This window comes from Musca domestica, unplaced genomic scaffold (genome assembly GCF_030504385.1).
Source record: "Musca domestica strain aabys unplaced genomic scaffold, Musca_domestica.polishedcontigs.V.1.1 37, whole genome shotgun sequence".
In the NCBI taxonomy this organism is placed as follows: domain Eukaryota; kingdom Metazoa; phylum Arthropoda; class Insecta; order Diptera; family Muscidae; genus Musca; species Musca domestica.
In genome coordinates this window covers 4761332-4785140 of record NW_026712321.1, presented here as the reverse complement: position 1 = coordinate 4785140, position 23809 = coordinate 4761332, and the positions used below count along the sequence as shown (strand labels likewise).

The window sequence follows — 23809 nt, the reverse complement described above, 5'->3', positions numbered from 1 at the left end:
GTTTTCTTAAAAAAAATAATCGAAAAATAAATTTTATAAAAAAAATATAAAAAATGAAAAAAATCTAGTTTTTTCCAGAAGATTTGATTAAAACAAACATTTCGATAACAAAATTTCCTCTAAAAAATTTAATCGATAAACTCGATTTCTATAGGAAATTATGTCCATAGTCGCGGTTTTTATAGAGAAAATATCGATAACCACATATTTTATATAAAAGTTTATCGATAGCCAAGTTTTCTATGGAAAAAAGTTATCGATAACTATATTTTCTATGGAAAAAAGTTATCGATAACTATATTTTCTATAGAAAATATGATCGATAACTAAGTTTTCAACAGAAAAATAACTCGAAAACATAAATAAATATTGAAAAAATGATCGATAACCAAGTTTTCTTAAAAAAAATATTCAAAAAATAAATTAAAAAAAAAAAAATAAACAAACTAGGTTTCCAGAAGATTTAATCGATAACAAACATTTCGATAGGAAAAATTATCGATAACAAAATTTCCTCTAAAAAGTTTAATCGATAAACTCGATTTGAGAAAATTTGATCAAAACAAACATTTCGATAACAAAATTTCCTCTAAAAAATTTAATCGATAACCTCGATTTCGACAGAAAAGTTTGCCCATAGTAATGATTTTTATAAAGAAAGTGATCGATAGCCACATATTTTATATAAAAGTTTATCGATAACCAAGTTTTCCGATAAAAAAAATTATCGATAACTATTATTTCCTATAGAAAATATTATCGATAACTAAAATAAATAACTATTGAAAACATAATCGATAATCAAGTTTTCTTAAAAAAATAATTGAAAAATAATTTTTATAAAAAAAAATTATAAAAAATTATCGATAAAAATGTTTTTCTGTAGAAAAGTTTATCAATTACCGAATTTTCTATGGAAAAATTAATCGATGACCAAGTTTTTAACAGGAAAATTGCCCGATAACATAAAAAAAGTATTTATAAAATTATCGATAACCAAGTTTTCTTGAAAAATTAACCGATAAGTAAATTTTATAAAAAAAATTGTTCGAATAACTCAGTTTTTGTAACACAGTTGATAGAGAAAATTATCCATAACAACGTTCTCTACAAAAAATGATCTATTTCTATTTTTTTTTTTATAGAAAAGTAGATCAACAACCGAGTTTTCTATAGAAATAATGAATGCCAACTAAGTTTTCAACAGAAAAATAACTCGATAACATAAATAACTATTGAAAAAATTATCGATAACCAAGTTTTCTTAAGAAAAGTCAATCGATATATAAATTTTCTAAAGAAAATGTTATCGATAACCCAGTTTTTGTGGAACAGTTGAAGGATACCAATAGTTTTGAAAGAAATGGTGACCGATAACTACGTGTTAGTAATCGATAACATATCTTCCTTAAAAAATAAAATTGATCGATAACATAGTTTTTCTTAAAAAATTCGATTGATTACTAAGTTTTCTTTAAAAAAAATTAACCGATAACGAAGATTTTTATAGAGAAATTCATCGATAATTTTTTTATGGAAATCAATCAATAACCAAAATTTTGGAAAAAAATAATAAAATATTAAATATTTGAAAATTAAATCAATAAATATTTTTTTTCATCGATTTTCGTTTATCTTTAGATTTATCGATAACCAAGTCTTAGTCATGGTTTTAATAGAAAAAAAAAAAATATACACGTTTTCAATGAAATAGTTAATCGATAGTGAAGTTTTCTATAGAAAAACATTATCGATAACTATTTTTTCAATAGAAAAGTTGATCGATAACCGAGTTTTCTATAGATAAATTAACCGCTAAGTTTTCTACAGAAAAATAATTCGATAACATAAATAACTATTGAAAACATAATCGATAACCAAGTTTTCTTTAGAAAATATAAATTTGGTCGATAACATAGTTTTACTTAAAAAAATCGATTGATTACATATTACATTATAGAGAAATTCATCAATAATAATTTTTATTGATATATCAATCGATTTATCGATAACCAAGTCTTAGTCATGGTTTTAATAGAGAAAATTATCGATATACCGATAGCGAAGTTTTCTATAGAAAAACGTTATCGATAACTTTTTTTTTCAATAGAAAAGTTAATTGATAACCGAGTTTTCTATAGAAAAAATAAACGCTAACTTAGTTTTCAACAGAAAAATGATTAGATAACATAAATAACTATTGAAAACATTATCGATAACCAAGTTTTCTTTAGAAAAATGAAACGATAAATAAATTTTCTAAAGAAAATGTTATCGATAACTCAGTTTTTGTAAAACTGTAGATCGATAAAAATACTTCAAAAAGAAATAGTGATCGATAACCAAGTAATGTTATCGATAACTCAGTTTTTGTAAAACTGTAGGTCGATAACAATAGTTCCAAAAGAAATAGTGACCGATTACCAAGTTTTAGTAATCGATAACATATTTTTCTGAAAAATGAAATAATCGATAACATAGTTTTTCTTAAAAAAATCAATTAGTTACTAAGTTATCTTTTAAAAATTGTGACCGATAAAAAACAAATTCATCGATCATTTTTTTTAGAAAAATCAATCAATAACCGATTTTTTTTTTGAAAAAAAAAATTAAAAATTAAATTTTGGAAATGAAATCGATAAATAACTTTTTATCGATTTTTGTTTATATTTAGAAAAAATTATCGATAACCAAGTATTGTGTAAAAAACTAATCGATGGTCAACATGACCTATAGAAAAATTATTCCTTAACCAATTTTTCTATTGAACAACCGTTCGATAACCAATTTTTCTCTAGAAATGCTAATCGATAACTAAGTTTTCTACACAAATGTTTAACGAATTTTTGTTTTTGTATAAAAAAAACTAATCAATAATAAAGTTCTCCATTAAAAATTATATCGATAACAATGTGTTCTAAAAAAATTCCGTTAACTAAATTTATTATAGAAAAGTGGATCGATTCTAAAGAATAAATTATCGATAACATAGTTTTTCTTAAAAAAATCAATTAATTACTAAGTTATCTTTAAAAAAAATGAAAATGAAAAAACAATGAAATTCATAGAAAAAAAATTTTAGAAAAATCCATCAATAACCGATTTTTTTGAAAAAAAAAATAATAAAAAAAATAAATTTTGGAAATGAAATCGATAAATAATTTTTTATCGATTTTTGTTTATCTTTAGAAAAAAATTATCGATAATCAAGTATTGTGCAAAAAACTAATCGATGGTCAACTTGGCCGATAGAATAATTATTTTTAAACCAATTTCAACTATTTTTATCGACAAGAGACGATAACAACACTCTCTGAAGAAATTGTTTTTCTATAAAAAAAAATACTTATCAATAACAAAGTTATCCATTTAAAATTATATCGATAACAATGTGTACTACAAAAACTACCGATTACTAAACTAAAGGATAAAATTATCGATAATAAAGTTTTTCTTAAAAAATCCATTAAAATCTTTAAAAAAAGGGACCGATAACAAACAAATTTATCGAATTTTTTTTAGAAAAATCAATCAATAACCAATTTTTTGGAAATTTTAATTTTAGAAAAAAAATATCGATAACCAATTATTGTTATCTATAACCAAGTATTATTGAACATCTGTTCGATAACCAATTTTTCTCTAGAAATGCTAATCGATAACTAAGTTTTCTACACAAATGTTTAACGAATTTTCTATAGGAAATTTTATCGATAAGCGACGATAACAACACTCTCTAAAGAAATTGTTTTTGTATAGAAAAAAAAAAAACTAATCAATCATAAAGTTCTCCATTAAACATTTTATCGATAACAATGTTTTCTACAAAAACTACCGATAACTAAATTTTCTATAGAAAAGTGGATCGATAACACAATTTCCCTTACAGAAATCCATCGATGACTAAGTTTTCTCTAGTAAAGTTTTTCGATAACCCTGCTTTCTGTAACTACTTGAAAATCTCCCCCTTAAGACCTCCTCCTACCCGAAAATCTATGTGTGTGTCAACAAATCCAATTGCCGTGCTAGTGTCACCTGTAACATAACCGATCACCTTTCGTTCGTTTTGTCTGCGTTATTGACTCAATTCGGAAACAGCGAAATTCACACCAACCGAAACCGAATTGGAATCCCAACTCCTCGCTGGCAGCGTTAAATAAATATTTTCACAGTCAACGATTAGAATTGACAATGGCAAACAAAACAATGACAGAATTTTCTGTTCCGACATGTGTGAACAAACAATAACAACAAAGACAACAGAGAAAATATTATTAAATTGTATCAACAACAAGAGGCCAACTCTGGATGTGGATTGGAATGAAATGATGTCATCAAAATCTGAAATGCAGCAGCTAATGAGTTTTGATGTGTGTGTGTGTGTGCGTGTGGTTGTTCACAAAAATTATTATAACATTATTTGTTTAATGATATTACGTTGTTGTTATTGTTGTCTGCCCATAGAGGAGAACAACTATTGTTATTGATGATGTTAATGTTTTGTTGTTGGCGCATTTGTTGCCGCTTTAAATGGATAAAAATTATGGCGTTTTGTTTTTGTTGTGGTTGTTGTTGCGGGAATTTTTAATTGATAATAAATAAATGTGCGCCAAACACTGACATGCGGAGGGGGATGAGAGGAGTGAAGAGTGCGGTTCAGTGAACAGGTGTTTCCTAAAATATTTAAATTCGATTTGTAAAATATTCGCAAATCGATCATTTTGCTAAAAATAGCTATTCGATAATTGTTGGTCTGTTTCAGAACTACAAAAATGTTAAAATTTTAACTTCGATAACCGATCTTCACTTTATGATATCGCAAAAATTTGCAAAAATAATAGATTATTGCTGGTTCAGGAACAGAGCATGTGTTTTTTCTGATGAAATTGAAATTTCTGTAGAAAAGTGGAACGATAACGAATATTTCCGTTAAAAATTTGATCAGGGATAAGCGGGTCGATAACAATATTTTACAAAAGAAAATTGAATCGATTACAGAGGGTTTTTATACAAAAATCTGTCGATAATCATGTCTTCAAAATAAATAAAAAATATATCGATAACGAAGGCTTTTTTTTATCGCAATAAAGGGGATCGATAAATAAAAGTATAGATCGATAACCAAATTTTTTATAAAACATATCGATTTTTACGTTTTATAAAAACGAATATTTCTATTGAAAGTTTGACCGATCACTGAGAATGCCAGGGATATGTAGGTCGATAAAAACATTCTAAAAAGAAATTTGATTACTAAGTTTGTGTCGATAATTATGTCTTCAAAATAAATAAAAAAATATATCGATAACGAAGAATTTTTCTTGCAAAAAAGTGGATCGATAGATAAAATTATAGGTCGATAACCAAAATTTTTATAAAAAATATAGATAATTACGCTTCTCACATAAATATGTATCGATAATTTAGTTCTTTGAAGAAAAATAAATCGATAGCAAATTTTTCAAAGGAAAAATAGTTTAATATTTATTTTTTCTAGAGAAGAGTGGATCGATAACCATGTTATCAAAAATAATATGGGTTGACAACTAATCTTTCTATAGAAAAATAGATCGATAACTATGTTTTGTACATCAAATGGGATCGATAAATAAGTTTTCTACAAAAAAAAAAGATCGATTACCAAGCTTTTTAAGGATAAGAAAATCGATAACATCTATAAGATAGTTGTCCACACAAAAATATGATCGATAACTAAGATTTTTAAGGATAAGTACATCGATAACACAGTTTACTATGGAAAATGGGTCGTTAACTACATTTTCTTATGCCTTATAACGTAATTTGGGTCGATAACTAATTTTTTATAGGAATAACGATAACAATATTTTATACATAAAAGCGTATCGATAAATACGTTTTCTACAAAAATGAAGATCGATAACATAGATATCTTAGTAAAAGTATATCGATACCGTAATAGTCTATGGAAAAATTTGTCGATAAAAATATTTTCTAGAAAAACTTGGATCGATAACTGAACTGTCTACGGGAAAAAAACTAATCTATATATAGAAACACATATCGATAAATATGTTTCCACATAAAACTAGATCGATAAATAAGTTTTCTTCAAAAATGAGATCGATTACTAAGGATAGGTAATCGATGAATTAGTTTTACACACAAAAATACGATCGATAACTAAGATTTTTAAAGATAAGTACGTCGATAACACAGTTTTCTATGGGAAATGGAACGATAACTACATTTTCTCTTTACCTTATAACGTAATTTGTAGAGATAAATAAACCGATAACAATTTTTTCTGCATAAAAGTGGATCGATAAATATGTTTTCTAATAAAAGAAGATCGATAACTTAAGTTTCTAAGTAAAAGTATATTGATACCATAATTTTCTATGGAAAACTTTGTCGATAAATATGTTTTCTAGAAAAACTTGGATCGATAGCTGATCTGTCTACGGAAAAAAATTGGCTGATAACTATTATTTTTAATCTAAAAATAGATCGATAAATTAGTAAAAAATAAAAATGTTATCAATTTAAAAACTTTAGAAATATCTAGATCGATAACAAAATTGTCTTAAGAACAGTTAAAGAAAAGTATATCGATAACAAAGTTTTCTTGAGAAAACATTGCTCGATAATTACGTTTTATAGAGAAAAGTGCAGCGATAACTAAGGTTTTCAAAGAAAGACGGATCGATAAGTAGGTTTTCTAAAGAAAAATGCATTGAAAAGTATTTTATCGATAACTAAACTTTTTAAGTTAATGAGGGTGAATAACTACTTTTTTTTTATAGAAAATGGTATCGATAACTATAGTTTTTACAGAAAAAATCGATACAAATTTAATTGATTTCTATGTTTATAGGAAAAATTTTATTCGATAAGCAAGCCTAATGTAGAAATTGTGATTGATAACTACGTTTTTAAGAGTAAACATTGTCGATAACAAGGTTTGTTACATATCTGGTCGATAACAACGTTATCTACAAAGAAGTTGTTCGATAACCAACATTTTGCTATCGATAACACTTTTATTTTATAGAAAATTTGATTAGGAAATAACCGATAACGATTATTCATGGAGAAATTTTGGTCGATTACAATGCTATATTTTTAAAATTTGACCGATAACTAAATTTTCAATAGCAAAGTTAGTCGATAACATAGTTTTATACCGAAAAAAAATCCGATAATCAACCAACATTTTGTTATCGATAGCACTTTTAGTTTGTAGAAAATGTTTTTAGGAAATAATCGATAACAATTATTGTTAATGGCGAAATGTTGGTCGATAACAAAGCAACATTTTAAAAAATCGATCGATAGCTAAATTTTCAACAGCAATCTTAGTCGATAACATAGTTTTATAAAAATTTAATTTTTTAAAAATTTCGAAAATCATGTTTTTTACTATGAATCTGACCGATAATGGAGTTATCGGAAAAATTGTTCGATAAAATTAGTTAATGTAGCAAAGAATTTCGATAACTAACACTTTTTTGTCGATAACATTTTTATTTTATAGAAGATATGACTAGGAAATAATCGATAACCACTTTGTTTGCTAAAGTTTATCGATAACAAAGTCGTCTACACGAAATTGTTATCGATAACTACATTTCATATTTTAATTTAATTTCGATAAGTAACATTTTTTTATTTGTCCAATTTTTATTTAATAGAAAATTTCATTAGAAAACAATCCATTTCGATTTATGTTTTGGAAAAAAATTATCGAAAACAGTTTTCTTTAAATATAATAATCGATAACTTTAATAAATTGAGAAATGTTGGTAAATAATCAGACTTTATATAGAAAATATCGATCGTCAATAATAAAATTATCGATAACAAAATTTGTTTTATCGGAAAAGCTAATCGATAACCAAAAATTCTTTCGATGTCTCTAGATTTCTGTCGATAACTATTTCTTTTTTCATCACAATATTGTTCCACAAACATCTTTTATGAAGTAAAGTTATTCGGTAGGCAATAGTTTTCTGGCGATAACTATTTTATGGAAATTTTTTATCGATTTCATCAGATTTCATAAAGAAAACAAAAGCCGATTACAAATGTTTTTATCAAAAAATTGTCCGATAACAACATTGTTTCTAGAAAATCTAATCGATAAAGTTATTCGATAACCAATATTTTTTTCGATAACTATTCAATAGAAAAAGTTTATCGATAACCAGATTTTATGGATAAAAAAGGCCGATAACAAACTTTTATGTTTGAAACTTGTCCGATGACAACATTATTTATAGAAATCAAATCGATAACCAATAGTTTTTGTCGATAACTATTCAATAGAATTGTTAACCAAATTTTATGGGACCGATAAAAATGTTCAACAGAGAAAGTTTATCGATAACCAGATTTTATGGGTAAAAAAGGCTGATAATAAATTTTTCTATTTAAAACGTGTCCGATGACAACATTATTTTCGTAAATCTAATCGATAAAGTTATTCGATAACTAATATTTTTTATCGATAACTAACAATACAATCGTTAACAAAATTTTATGGGACCAATAAAAAAATGTTGCTACTTAATCTTGTCCGATAACCACATTATTTATAGAAAATCTAACCGATAACAACGTTTACTCAAGAAATTAGGTACCATAACAACAGTTTTGGATAGTAAAGTGTCGATAACAATATTTTCAATTTGAAAAATAGATTTCGAGATGGATTTCTTTTCTTTAATTTTAAATTTTCTAAAGAAAATTCTTTCGATAACACGATTTTCCATTGCATATTGTTTCGATAACACGATTTTCCATTGCATATTGATTCGATAACTCTATTTTCTAGTGCATATCTCTTCGATAACTCAGTTTTTTATGAAAAATTGAACCGATAACTAGTCATTTTCTGCAAATTTGATGAGATAATCAACATTCCAATACAAATTTTAAATTTTCCAAATTTGTATTTGATTTAATTTGATTTTAAATTTTCCAAATAAAAATTGTTTCGATAACTGAATTTTTTATTGCATATTGTTTCGATAACACGATATTCCATTGGATATTGGTTCGATAACTCTATTTTCTAGTGCATATATCTTCGATAACTCTATTTTCTAGTGCAATTCGCTTCGATAACTCAGTTTCTTGTGAAAAATTGAAAAATTGAAAAATTGAATTGAAATTGAACAATTTCTGCAAATTTGATGAGATAATCGACATTCCAATACAAAAATGTTTGTTTATCCAAAATTCGTTGCGGTTTCAAATTTGACGTTACCTATCTTCATTCTTAGAGTCTCTTCTCTGTGAACTTTTAAAATTATCACCTAATTCCGCGGTTTTTTGCTATTTTCGTTTGTGACCAGTTTCGTATTTTTCTATCTTTCGTATTTATTTTTCTGATTAGATGGAGAGACAAAATTGACAGATATTCGACAAGTGGCAATGATATCTTCATGGCAAGCCATACAAATGAATTTCGCTTCGAATCCAAACGTTTTTTGAATTCCCTACATTTACAGCAACAACACGTGCCATTTTTTTTTTGGCCGATGGATGGAAAACTACGACGCATCAATGTAAAATATTAAAAATAACAACAAAAATATTTGTTTTCTTTGTAGCGCAAAAAAAAAATTAGAAAAAAAAAACAAAAAATGATTTGCGTTGTAAAAATTTTGCATTATTTTGAAATGTATAAATAGCTTGTAGAGTAGATGTTAGTGTGTGTTAGGGAGTGTGTCGCTGTATGTGTGTTTGTGGCCCATAATGCCTCCCAAAGATGATTACAGAAGCTCATCATCAGCATCGTCATCATAGCTCATTGAGATTTACTCAAATCCACCGCAGCACCTCTTGGCCAATCATGAGGTGTATTCATGGCTTCAGACATCAAAGTGGCGTAGCTGAAATGCAAAAAGTCTTAACTAATATTTGGCCACCTCTCCTTATTTTTTTCTCAAAAGAAACCAGGCAGAGGGGGTCATTCACCTCACTTATGATCGGTCATCGCATTTATCTTCAAGAGATTTGCTTGGACTGTACTGACCGGACCCCTCCTCTAACCCCCCTCCACCCATGTCAATGTTTCAAATCTACCGCCACCACCGCCGCTCATAATAATTAATTACATTTCTTATTATTGTATTTCGAATAAGCAAAGCGAAAAGAAAACATGTGGTTGTTGTTAGCTACTCTTGTTTGTTGCTGTTGTTTATTTCATGTTTTCGCCCAACAAAGGAAAACACCAAACGCTCCAAAGCGCAATTGAAAACCAACCACCAGGGGGAAAAACATTAGTTTCAAATTCAAAACATAAATTAGTTCAGCCAAGTGGGAATGAAACGGATGAAAGACCCGGGTGGGGGGGGAGGAGGAGGGAGATTTTAAAATTATTTAGGAGAGCAAAGTTTAAGTGCGGTTGGCTATTGGTAGACAGATTTTATATAGAAAAATAATTCGATAACAAAATTATCAAAAAAAAAAAATATATATATATATCGATAACAACGTTTCCTTTAGAAAAATATAAGAACTTTTTAAATGCTCTTTTGTAAAATTACTTCGATAACTGAATTTTATTTACTAATGTTAATCCATAACAACGTATTTCTTTAGAAAATATGACAATTTTTGAAATTCTCTCTTGTAAAATTGTTTCGATAACCAAATTTACTATTTAAAATGCGATCGATAACTGAATTTTCGATAAAAAAAATTTCGATCGATAACAACGTTTTCTTTAGAAAAGCTGACAGCTTTTCAATGTTGCTTTAGTAAAACTGGTCGATAATTAAGTTATCAATAGAAAATGGGATCGATAACTGAATTTTATAGAGTGATTTTAATCAATAAAAACGATTTCTTCAGGAAAAATTAATTTTTTTGATATACTCTTTGGTGATATTAGCTCCGATAACTTAATTCTTAAGTCAAAATGCAATCGATAAATGAATTTTCCATAATCATTTCGATCGATAACAGCATTCTCTTAAGGAAAAATGGCGGATTTTCAAACTTTACTTAGTAAAATTAGACGATAATCAAATTATCTATATAAAATGTGATCGGTAACTTAATTTTCGATAAAAATTTCGGAAACTAAATTTTTTTTTGGAAAAGCTGACGGGGTTTCAAGGTCGCAAACGAGATTTCCATACAAAATTTGTTTTGATGGGAAATTTAATCGATAAAAATAAATTTATAGAAGAATAGATTGATAACAAAATTTTTTTTGGAAAAACTTTTCTATAATTATAACTTCTTTTGAAACCTTATCGATAACACATTTTTTATACGAAAAGTAAATCGATAACAAAATTTTCGTAGGAAAACTTAATTGATAAGAAAATTTTCTGGTGCAAATGTAATCGATAACAACATTTTCTATGTAAAAGTTGGTCCACTACCTTCATTAATTTAGAAAAGCGGATCGATGACGGCATTTTTATGCAAAAAGTAGATCGATAACAAAATTTTCTATGGAAAAGTTGTTCGATAACAACGTTTTCTATAGAAAAATAGTTTGAAAACAACATTTCTTATATAAAAGTTTTTCGATAACAACATTTCCTATAGAAAAGTTGTTCGATAACAATTTTTCCTGTAGAAAAGATGTTCGATAACAGCCTTTTCTATAGAAAACTTGTTCGATAAGAACAATTTGGAAAAGTTGTTCGATAACAACATTTTCTATGGAAAAGTTGTCCAATAACCAAATTTCCTATAGAAAAGTTGCTCGATAACAACATTTTCTATGGAAAAGTTGTTTGATAACAACATTTTCTATGGAAAAGTTGTTCGATAACAGTATTTCTTAAAGAAAAGTTGTTCGATAACAACGTTTCCTATAGAAAAAATTTTCGAAAACAAAATTTCTTATAGAAAAGTTTTTCGATAACAACATTTCCTATAGAAAAGTTGTTCGATAACAGTTTTTCCTGTGGATAAGATGTTCGATAACAGCCTTTTCTATAGAAAAGTTGTTCGATAACAACCTTCTCTATGGAAAGTTGGTCGATAATAATATTCTCTATAGAAAAGTTGTTCGATAACATAATTTTCTATAGAAAATTTTTTTGATAACATTTTTTAGAGAAAAGTCCTTCGATAACATAATTTTCTGTAGAAAACTTGTTCGATTACAACATTTCCTGTAGAAATGTTTTTCGATAGCACAGTTTCCTGTAGAAAAGTTGTTCGATAACAACATTTTCTAAAAAAAAGTTCTTCTATATCAACATTTCATACAGAAAAGTGGTTCGATAACAACATTTCTTGTAGAAAACTTTTTCGATAACAACATATTCTATAGAAAAATTGTTCGATAACAACATTTTCTACAGAAAAGTTGTTCGATAACAACATTTTCTATAGAAAAGTTGTTCGATAACAACATTTCTTGTAGAAAAGTTTTTCGATAACAAAATTTTCTATAGAAAAGTTGTTCGATAACAAAATTTTCTATACAAAAGTTGTTCGATAACAACATTTTCTACAAAAAAATTGTTCGATAAAAGCACTTTCTATAGAAAAGTTGTTCGATAACAGCACTTTCTATAGAAAAGTTGTTCGATAACCACTTTTTCTATAGAAAAGTTTTTCGGTAACAATTTTTTCCATAGAAAAGTGGTTCGATAACAACTTTTTTCAAAGAAAAGTTTTTCGATAGTAATTTTTCCATAGAAACGTTGTTCGATAACAACTTTTCCCATAGAAAAGTTGTTCGATAATAACTTGTCCCATAGAAAAGTTGTTCGATAACAACTTGTCCCATAGCAAAGTTGTTCGTTAACAACCTTTTTCTATAGAAAAGTTGTTCGATAACAACATTTTCTATAGAAATATTGTTTTATATCAACCTTTTTTATAGAGAAATTGTTCGATAACAACATTTTATTTTTATCGATATTTATATTTTCCAAAAAATTTAGTTAAAATTCACACGATTTGTTGCCCGATATACTGAAACCTATAATGGAAAGAACTAAAATGTATGTTTTTTTGTTGTTGTGGCCCTCTTGTTGTTGTTGTTTTATTTTTGTTTGAAAACTACTTTATTTTTCGATAATTACGTATAAATCTTTCAACGCTACAAGCCAATAAGTAAAAGCTGAATGTCTAGAGAACTAAACACAAAACAATGGTGGCCGGCTCGTCATGAGCAGACTGTGGCGCTGGGCATTCGGTCCGGCAATGTGCGTTTATTTATAATTTGTAATATTTTTGCTGTTGTGTATTCGAGTTTTAATTGAAAAACGTAATGTTTTATTTATCAAAGTTTTCAAATAAAAATACTTGAGGTTTTTCTCAATGGAAATTTATTGGTTTTGGTTTCGTTGGGTGGAGGGGAGTGATTGACGAATTCTATTTTTGAAGAGGCAACATGAGGTCTCTCCGGGAGAGAAAGGCGAAATGGAGAGAGGGAGGGGGTTGGAGAGAACAAAACATATTTTTTTTTCAAATCACAACTAAATCATTTAGCATTTGGAACCTACCAGGGAATGTTCCTACCTTTTTGAAACCTCTCCCAATTTCTCCCCTTGTCAAAAAGTGGTGATGGGAGGAATCTTGGGACCCCTGTTTGTTTATCTCTTTCATTTTTTGTTTACTTACATAACCCATTCTAAACATTGTTATCTTCCAAACAAAGATAATGATAAGTAGGGTACCACCTTTTACTTCTCTTCTTTATAGGAATCTTATCAAGTCCCCCTCCCCCATTTTTTTTGGCTGATAACGCTGACGCATTAAAGACATGCTAAGATTTTAAACCCAAAAAAATGTCATTCAAAAGACCGAAAATATACCTGCCCATTGACCTGCTTTACGTTTCCATTTCAAATCAATTTCAGGTGAAGAAAGGGTGGGAGCCAATCAAACTCCAAATACCAAATTCATGTTGACGACGTTCTCCTTGTCGTCATCATTCATCTGTTAGCAGCGGCAATGATTTATTGATTTTTGAGCATCTCTTCCTTCCTTCCGTTGCCTCAAGAAAATTTTCGATTTTCCCCCTTATCCCCCCTTTCTTTTTTACTGCACCCCTCAACATGTGAGGCATGTTTCTGGTAATTTGTTCCAAATGCTCTTCACATGTCGTCTTCGCCTCAATTGACAGGCATAATGATGATAACCATAACTTGGGATCTTCTAAACCAGCCGGTCGTTTGGTGGCCCATCGACAAACCAACAAACCAACTAACCATCAAACCTCACCTCCCACCCATCTTCCAGAGCAGGAAAGACATGTGGTGCTCTGGCCATTATAGCCAGCTCTGCAATGTGTTCTTGATTCTCGATACGAATCTAAATAAATAACAATGAATGACACATGGAAGAGGCATATCATCAACATCATGTCGACGAGGAGGAAATGGGCATTGGCTGCAGTTGAGGGAAAGTGCAGTGGTGGGAAGAAAGGGGATGTGGTTGGCTGCCTGATATTGAGGACAAATACGGAACTAAACTAAATGTGCCTGACAGAAGCTCAATAGTTTATTGGACATAAATAGAAATCAGCAGAAGCAGTAGCAGTGATTTTTATAGGAAATGAAGCAAATGACACGTACTACAAGAAGCAGAAGAAGTAGTAGACGAAGGGTTGTAGATAGAGGAGAAGTGAAAGAAGAAGAATAGGAGAGCTGCAAGAAATGAAGTAAAAATAAATTTTTATAGAAAAAGGAGCAACCAATTTGATTTAAAATATTTTTTTAAAGTAATATAAATCGATAATTGCATATAATGTTGTTATCGATCACAATTGCTATAGACAAAATTGTTATCGATTTACTTCACCGCATAATATATTGTTATCGAACTACTTTTCTATAAAAAATGTTGTTATCGAGTAACTTTTCTAGAGAAAATGTTGTAATCGAACAATTTTTCTATAGAAAATGTTGTTATCGAACAACTATTCTGTAGAAAATGTTGTTATCGAACAACTTTTCCAGAGAAAATGTTATTATCTCACAACTTTTCTATAGAAAATATTGTTATCGAACAACTTTTCTATAGAAAATATTATTATCGAACAACTTTTCCATAGAAAATGTTGTTATCGAACAACTTTCTTTTAGAAAATGTTGTTATCGAACAACTTTTCTTTAGAAAATGTTGTTATCGAATAACTTTTCTATAGGAAATGTTGTTATCGAACAACTTTTCTATCGGAGATATTGTTATCGAACAATTTTTCTATTATTAATGAAACAACTTTTCTATAGAAAATGTTGTTATCGAACAACTTTTCTATAGAAGATGTTGTTATCGAACAACTTTTCCACAGAAAATGTTATTATCGAACAACTTTTCAATAGAAAATGTTGTTATCGAACAACTTTTCCATAGAAAATGTTGTAATCGAAAAACTTTTCTTTAGAAAATGTTGTTATCGAATAACTTTTCTATAGGAAATGTTGTTATCGAACAACTTTTCTATGGGAAATATTGTTATCGAACAATTTTTCTATAGGAAATGTTGTTATCGAACAACTTTTCTGTAGGAAATGTTATTATTGAAAAACTTTTCTATAGGAAATATTGTTATCGAACATCTTTCTTATAGGAAATGTTGTTATCGAACAACTTTTCTATAGGAAATGTTGTTATCGAACAACTTTTCTGTAGGAAATGTTATTATTGAAAAACTTTTCTATAGGAAATGTTGTTATCGAACAACTTTTCTATGGGAAATATTGTTATCGAACAACTTTCTTATAGGAAATGTTGTTATCGAACAACTTTTCTATAGGAAATGTTGTTATCGAACAACTTTTCTGTAGGAAATGTTATTATTGAAAAACTTTTCTATAGGAAATGTTGTTATCGAACAACTTCTCTATAGAAAATGTTGTTATCGAACAACTTTTCTATTGAAAATGTTGTTATCTAACAACTATTCTATAGACAATGTTGTTATCGAACAATTTTTCTATAAGAAATTTTGTTATCGAACAACTTTTCTATAGTAAATCTTCTCAACGAACATTTTTTCTTAACTTTCAAAGTTTTTTTTATAAAAAAATTTTCCAAACAAATCATTATTTTACGATAAGTGCTTCTTATCGAAAACTGGTTTATTCATTTAAAACCTCCATCGCGTATTAAACATAAACTCTGTCCTCACATGAAACGATGCAAAAATTACTCTCGATTATTTTTATATTTATGACTAAGCCATTTGGAAATCCAAAGATAGAGAGACGAACACGAACAACTTGATATAAATGAGAAAGTAGTGGGGGTGACGAGGCAGGGAATAGGAAACAATGTAATATTATGCGGGTTAAGAACGTAGCTACATTAAAAAACAGGAAGTTGTTACTAAAACAGCACAAGACAAACTTAAATACACAAAAAATAAATAAATATGTGTTTGAGTATGTATTGTCTCATCGATATCCCAACTTAAGTATTGCTTATATATACTTGTGTGTGTGTATATATGTTTGGTACATACCCAATATGTACGTCAATGTTCTTTAAACACGATAAAATGTCAGTACTTCGATGAGTAAGAATTATTGAGAAGCAAGTGAAGTAGTTCTTTTAGGTTGGCTGCCACTGGATGCTGATGGAGCAAAAATCTAATTTAATGTTTTTTTTTTCATGGAAGTCGAGGGGGAAAGTGGGAAGTGAGGTAAATACTAGAAGAGGTTAGATTGTTCTCGATAAGAAGGGCAGTGGGCTGATATGACAATAAATTCAATAAGGGCGTCGTCTGAATTTGGTCTCTTTCTACATTTTTTTTTATATTTTCTATAAAAAATTCGATGGGTAACAATAAATTCTATGGAAAATTCGACCGATATTTTTTTTTATAGAAAAGTTGTTCGATAACAACATTTTCTATAGAAAAGTTGTTTGATAACAACATTTTCCATAGAAAAGTTTTTCGATAGCAACATTTTCTATAGAAAAATCTTTCGATAACAATATTTTCTATAGAAAAATTTTGCGATAGCAATATTTTCTATACAAAATTTGTTCGATAACAATATTTTATATAGAAAATTTGTTCGATAACCATATTTTCTACAGATAATTCGACCGATAACCATATTTTCTTTAGAAAATTCGATCGATAACAACATTTTCTACAGAAAAGTTGTTCGATAGCAAAATTTTCCATAGAAAAGTTGTTCGATAACAACATTTTCTAGAGAAAATTTGTTCGATAACAACATTTTCTATAGAAAAGTTGTTCGATAACAACATTTTCCATAGAAAAGTTTTTCGATAGCAACATTTTCTATAGAAAAATCTTTCGATAACAATATTTTCTATAGAAAAATTTTGCGATAGCAATATTTTCTATACAAAATTTGTTCGATAACAATATTTTATATAGAAAATTTGTTCGATAACCATATTTTCTACAGATAATTCGACCGATAACCATATTTTCTTTAGAAAATTCGATCGATAACAACATTTTCTACAGAAAAGTTGTTCGATAGCAAAATTTTCCATAGAAAAGTTGTTCGATAACAACATTTTCTAGAGAAAATTTGTTCGATAACAACATTTTCTATAGAAAAGTTGTTCGATAACAACATTTTCCATAGAAAAGTTTTTCGATAGCAACATTTTCTATAGAAAAATCTTTCGATAACAATATTTTCTATAGAAAAATTTTGCGATAGCAATATTTTCTATACAAAATTTGTTCGATAACAATATTTTATATAGAAAATTTGTTCGATAACCATATTTTCTACAGAAAATTCGACCGATAACCATATTTTCTTTAGAAAATTCGATCGATAACAACATTTTCTACAGAAAAGTTGTTCGATAGCAAAATTTTCCATAGAAAAGTTGTTCGATAACAACATTTTCTAGAGAAAATTTGTTCGATAACAACATTTTCTAGAGAAAATTTGTTCGATAACAACATTTTCTAGAGAAAATTTGTTCGATAACAACATTTTCTATAGAAAAGTTGTTCGATAACAACATTTTCTATAGAAAAGTTGTTCGATAACAACATTTTCTATAGAAAAGTTGTTCGATAACAACATTTTCTATAGAAAAGTTGTTCGATAACAACATTTTCTATAGAAAAGTTGTTCGATAACAACATTTTCTATAGAAAAGTTGTTCGATAACAACATTTTCTATAGAAAAGTTGTTCGATAACTATATTTTTAATAGAAAATTTGTTCGATAACAATATTTTCTATTGGAAATTGGTTCGATAACTGCGTTTTCTACAGGAAATTGGTTCGATAACTGTATTTTCTATGGAAAATTGGTTCGATAACAGTATTTTCTATGGAAAATTGGTTCGATAACAATATTTCCTATAGATAACTCGATCGATAATACAATTTTCTATAGAAAATTCGATCGATAACAATAGTTTTTTATAGAAAAATTGATCGATAACAATATTTTCTACAGAAATTTGTTCGATAGAAAATAGAAAATTTGTTCGATAACATTATTTTCTTTGGATTATTCGATCGATAACAATAATTGCTATAGAAAATTTGTTAGATAACAGTATTTTTGTATATTTCGATAACTATATTTGCTATAGAAAATTTATTCGATAAAAATGTTTTCTATAGAAATTTGTTCGATAACAATATTTTCCGTAGTAAATTTGTTTCGATAACATTATTTTCCGTAGAAAATTTGTTCGGTAACATTATTTTCCGTAGAAAATTTGTTCGATAATAAATTTTTTCTGTAGAAAATATTTCGATAACAATGTTTTCTTTAGAACATATTTCGATATTTCAAAAACAAAAAATTTCTATAGAATATTCAATTAGAACTTTTGGCAATTTACCCTTCCTTCTTCTGTTTTATTCTAAGGTGGACTTTCAATTTCATTATAGACCCTTCCTAACCTCCCTCCAATCTGAAAATTTTCTTTAGAGTTCCACCACCACCACCAACAACAACAAAAAGAACAACTTGAGATAAATGCATTTTTAGAACAAAAGACTGCATTAAATTGAGATGATGAGGATGGATGGATGGATGATGATGCTGCTGCTGCTGCATCAGCATTCATTCCACTATCCATTTAAGAGGAGATAAAGAACTTTTTTTCTGTTGTTGTTGTGGTCGCTCTAAATTCAATGGAAAATGAAAGTGGTCGACGTTTGACGTTTTTGAGTCGGTGAAAGAAAGAACATCTTTGTTTCGAAAGATGATGACGACGATGACGACCAGATTTCCTTGGGCAAGTAGTTGAACAAACAACAACAAACAATAATATTTGCCAAGAAATGATGTCACTGCATCGCATTTCCACAGAGTTTTCCCTTCTCCATTCCCATTTTCCTTACCTTTTGTGTGTCGAAAACTAAACAGGGGCGTAGATGGAAGTTCCTTTTTTTTGCCTCAAGGACCTCTTTTTTATGTCATTGCATTATAATCTAAAACATAAATGTGGAGGTGGTGGTTGTCCCACTCAATGCGGTATCCTTTAGACCACCTCCCCCCCCAACCACCTCCACTCACCTATGTTACGAATGCACACCACCACCTCCATTCAATTGTTGCAATTGTAGCGAAAACAAAATCGTCACATGTGAAATTGTATATTTTTTTCGAGTACTTTTCGAATGGCAGTTGAAATTTTCTATGATTTTTTTTTCGCTCGGTTCTTTCTTTTTTTTTTGTTGTTTTTGTTTTCGCCCTCTATTATGAAGTGATGACCTAGTTTTTGGCATTGCTAAACGGCAACGACAACAACTACGGCGAATGTGAATGCGAATACAAATTGCAAAATCGTGTCGTTTTCAAACGTGGCGGAGGAGGGGCGATGGGCGGAAAAGCCCCGGCATAAAAGGGAAATGTTTGAATAGTTAAACAGCAGCAACAACAACAACATATTTAAATAACAGCCCCAGGACCCCCCTCACTCACTTCCCCGAGGGGGAAGAATGTGTAATAAAAACTAACTTTGTTTGCTTATCTCAGGCACAGCAGAAGAATATTTAAAGGATTTAAGGGATTATATTTTTCCAAAGAAAAAGAAAAATTAAATAATTTTTTCTCTTTTTCTTTCTTTTAGGCGCCCCTCAAACCTCTCAGTTGTTTGGACAAGACGTTCACGTCGTGTCGCCTCCGCCCCGCTGCCCTGGGAACCGGATATGATGAATCCGCTGGTCGGCAATGTCACCTGGCCCGTTCCCGATAATCACGCCATCACAGTAACACTGTTCAAGGATCCGCGTACCCATGAGTTGGAGGACAAGGATTGGACATTTGTTATAGAGGATGTAAGTAAAAACAAAAATATAAAATAAATATATTTTTCAAAAAAAAAAGTTCGATTAAAATATTATTTAAGCAAATGATGGTCGATAACAACATTTCCTACAGAAAAGTTGTTCGATAACAAAATTTTGTATAGAAAAGTTGTTCGATAACAACATTTTCTACAGAAAAGTTGTTCGATAACAACATTTTCCATAGAAAAGTTTATCGATAACAAACTTTTCTGTAGAAAAGTTAGTCGATAACAACTTTTTCCATAGAAATGTTGTTCGATAACAACCTTTTCCATAGAAAAGTTGTTCGATAACAACTTTTTCCATAGAAAAGTTGTTCGATAACTACATTTTCCATAAAAAAGTAGTTCGACAACAACATTTTCTATAGAAAAGTTGTTCGATAACAACTTTTTCCATAGAAAAGTTGTTCGATAACAACTTTTTCTATAGAAAAGTTGTTCGATAACAACAATTTCAATAGAAAAGTTGTTCGATAACAACAATTTCAATAGAAAAGTTGTTCGATAACAACCTTTTCTATAGAAAAGATGTTCGATAACAACCTTTTCTATAGAAAAGATGTTCGATAACAACTATTTCTATAGAAAAGTTGCTCGATAACAACTATTTCTATAGAAAATTTGCTCGATAACAACTATTTCTATAGAAAAGTTGCTCGATAACATCTATTTCTATAGAAAAGTTGTTCGATAACAACTATTTCTATAGAAAAGTTGTTCGATAACAACTATTTCTATAGAAAAGTTGTTCGATAACAACTATTTCTATAGAAAAGTTGTTCGATAACAACTATTTCTATAGAAAAATTTGTTCGATAACAACTATTTCTATAGAAAAATTTGTTCGATAACAACTATTTCTATAGAAAAGTTGTTCGATAACAACTTTTTCCATGGAAAAGTTGTTCGATAACAACTTTTTCCATGGAAAAGTTGTTCGATAACAACTTTTTCCATAGAAAAGTTGTTCGATAACCACTTTTTCCATAGAAAAGTTGTTCGATAACAACTTTTTCCATAGAAAAGTAGACCGATAAGAACATTTTCTATAGAAAAGTTGTTCGATAACAACATTTTCTAGAGAAAAGTTGTTCGGTAACAAAGTTGTTCGGTAACAACTTTTTCTATCGAAACGTTTTTTGATAACACAATTTGCTATGGAAAATTTGTTCGATAACAATCTTTTCTTTGAAAATTTGTCCGATAACACCATTGACTATTTCATAGGCGGGGTGTTTGGTCGGTTTTTCTTTTATTTTATTTTTTTATTTTTTCTGGTCTTTGTTCACTTTTTTTTTTCAAATTCAATTCGATTTTTTTCCCAATATTCCATTTCTAATGGCGACCTTTTTGTTGATTTTTTTTCTCTCTGTAGTGTGCGATAAGATTTCATTTGAGGGGCACTACGAAATGAAAGTGGAACCGTTGCGGTTAAAAATGTATTTTTCCACTTAAGCAATAATCCCTCTCCCCCTTTTGCTCCACCTCCCCCTACCCCTCAGCCATCGAAGGGAATTACCTAGCATTTACAGTCTGACCACAATAACCACCAACATATAAAATTTATAATGGTTTCTAACACGAGAACTTTTTTCCCCCCAACTCTTACTTTCTCTCTGCACCCGCAACCCATCTGATTCCTTATTATTTGTTGTTGTTGTTGTTTTCGATAAACATTAAAGGACGAAATTGAATACCTTCTCTGGGGTATCAGCTGCAGCGGTGGCAACAGCAACAACCAGGCATTGCGACGGCCTTGATGGAGCCATCACAATATCGAGGGGTTTTGAGTGTGTGTGTGAGAGTGCTTGGCTCCAACCACAATAACAATAACAACATTGTTGTTGTTATTGTTATTATAAGTTTTTTTGCAAGTACTTGTTTCTTTTCATTGATTTCCTCCGCCTTGAACTTTGTTTCGCCGAAATTCAAGATTTTTGCGAATACTTTTTTTCTCAATTTTTTATTCGCAGAATTTCCACAATTTGTGGAAATCCATTTCACTTTATTCACCGAAGATTTTTAATTGAATTAAACCCCAAACACCATTTGTTGCCAGACAGACAATCTGTCAGACACCAAACCAACAAAGCACCCCCAGACGAGGGACGACAGTGTGAGCTATAAATTTGACGCCTACATTTATTAATTTTGGCATGTCCGCCACTCACTTTTTTTTGCTTAATTTACATTTAGTAGAAGATGAAAAAAATTATAGGCAACGAGGAAGCACAGTGGTTGGAAACTTAAAACATATATTTTTTCAGAGAATAAAATTCGTCGAATATTTTTTTTCGTACAGAAAAATAATTCGTCGAATATTTTTTTTCGTATAGAAAAATAATTCGTCGAATATTTTTTTTCGTATAGAAAAATAATTCGTCGAATATTTTTTTTTCGTATAGAAAAATAATTCGTCGAATATTTTTTTTTTTCGTATAGAAAAATAATTCGTCGAATATTTTTTTTTTCGTATAGAAAAATAATTCGTCGAAATTTTTTTTTTCGTATAAAAAAATAATTCGTCGAATATTTTTTTTTCGTATAGAAAAATAATTCGTCCAATATTTTTTTTGTTCGTATAGAAAAATAATTCGTCGAATATTTTTTTTTTTCGTATAGAAAAATAATTCGTCCAATATTTTTTTTTTCGTATAGAAAAATAATTCGTCGAATATTTTTTTTCGTATAGAAAAATAATTCGTCAAATATTTTTTTTTTCGTATAGAAAAAAATTCGTCGAAAACTTTTTTTCGTATAGAAAAAAATTCGTCGAAAACTTTTTTTCGTATAGAAAAAAATTCGTCGAAAACTTTTTTTCGTATAGAAAAAAAATTCGTCGAATATTTTTTTTTCATTTATGTGTTTGATTTCTCTTTCTCTTTTTTCGTATAAAAAAAAATTCATCGAATATTTTTTTTTCGTATAGAAAAAAATTCGTCGAATATTTTTTTTTTGTCGTATAGAAAAAAATTCGTCGAATATTTTTTGTTCGTATGGAAAAAAATTCGTCGAATATTTTTTTTCGTATAGAAAATAACTCGTCGAATATTTTTTTTTCGTATAGAAAAAAATTCGTCGAATATTTTTTTTTCGTATAGAAAAAAATTCGTCGAATGTTTTTTTTTCGTATAGAAAAAAATTCGTCGAATGTTTTTTTTTCGTATAGAAAAAAATTCGTCGAATGTTTTTTTTTCGTATAGAAAAAAATTCGTCGAATGTTTTTTCGCATAGAAAAAAATCGTCGAAAAAAAATCGACGACATTTTTTCGTATAGAAAAAAATCGAAGAAATTTATTTTAATAGAAAAAAATCGTCGAACATATTTTTTTTTGTATAGAAGAAAAAAAAACTCGAACATATTTTTTGTATAGAAAAAAAATTGTCAAACATATTTGTATAGAAAAAAAATCGTCTAATATTTTTTTTCGGATAATAAAAAGTCGAAAAAATACCGAGGGAAAATTAGAACAAAAAATTAGGAATAATTTTGGGTTTTTTTTGAGTGTAATTTTTATAAAAACTATAGTTCTCAGATATATGGTTTATTCTGGGTCTAAAACGAAATTTGGGTTA

At 28.7% G+C, this 23809-nt stretch overlaps 1 protein-coding gene across 5 annotated transcripts in view; it reads left to right on the top strand.

The window, feature by feature from the left end:
• Positions 1–23809, top strand: part of LOC101889572 (EH domain-binding protein 1) — an 81793-nt gene that overhangs the window by 25854 nt on the left and 32130 nt on the right. For all 5 annotated transcript variants that reach the window (XM_059126098.1, XM_059126094.1, XM_059126097.1 and 2 more), the window contains exon 3: positions 20012–20219. In XM_059126098.1, the coding sequence (XP_058982081.1) occupies positions 20012–20219 (208 nt within the window). The remainder of the gene's footprint in view (positions 1–20011; positions 20220–23809) is intronic.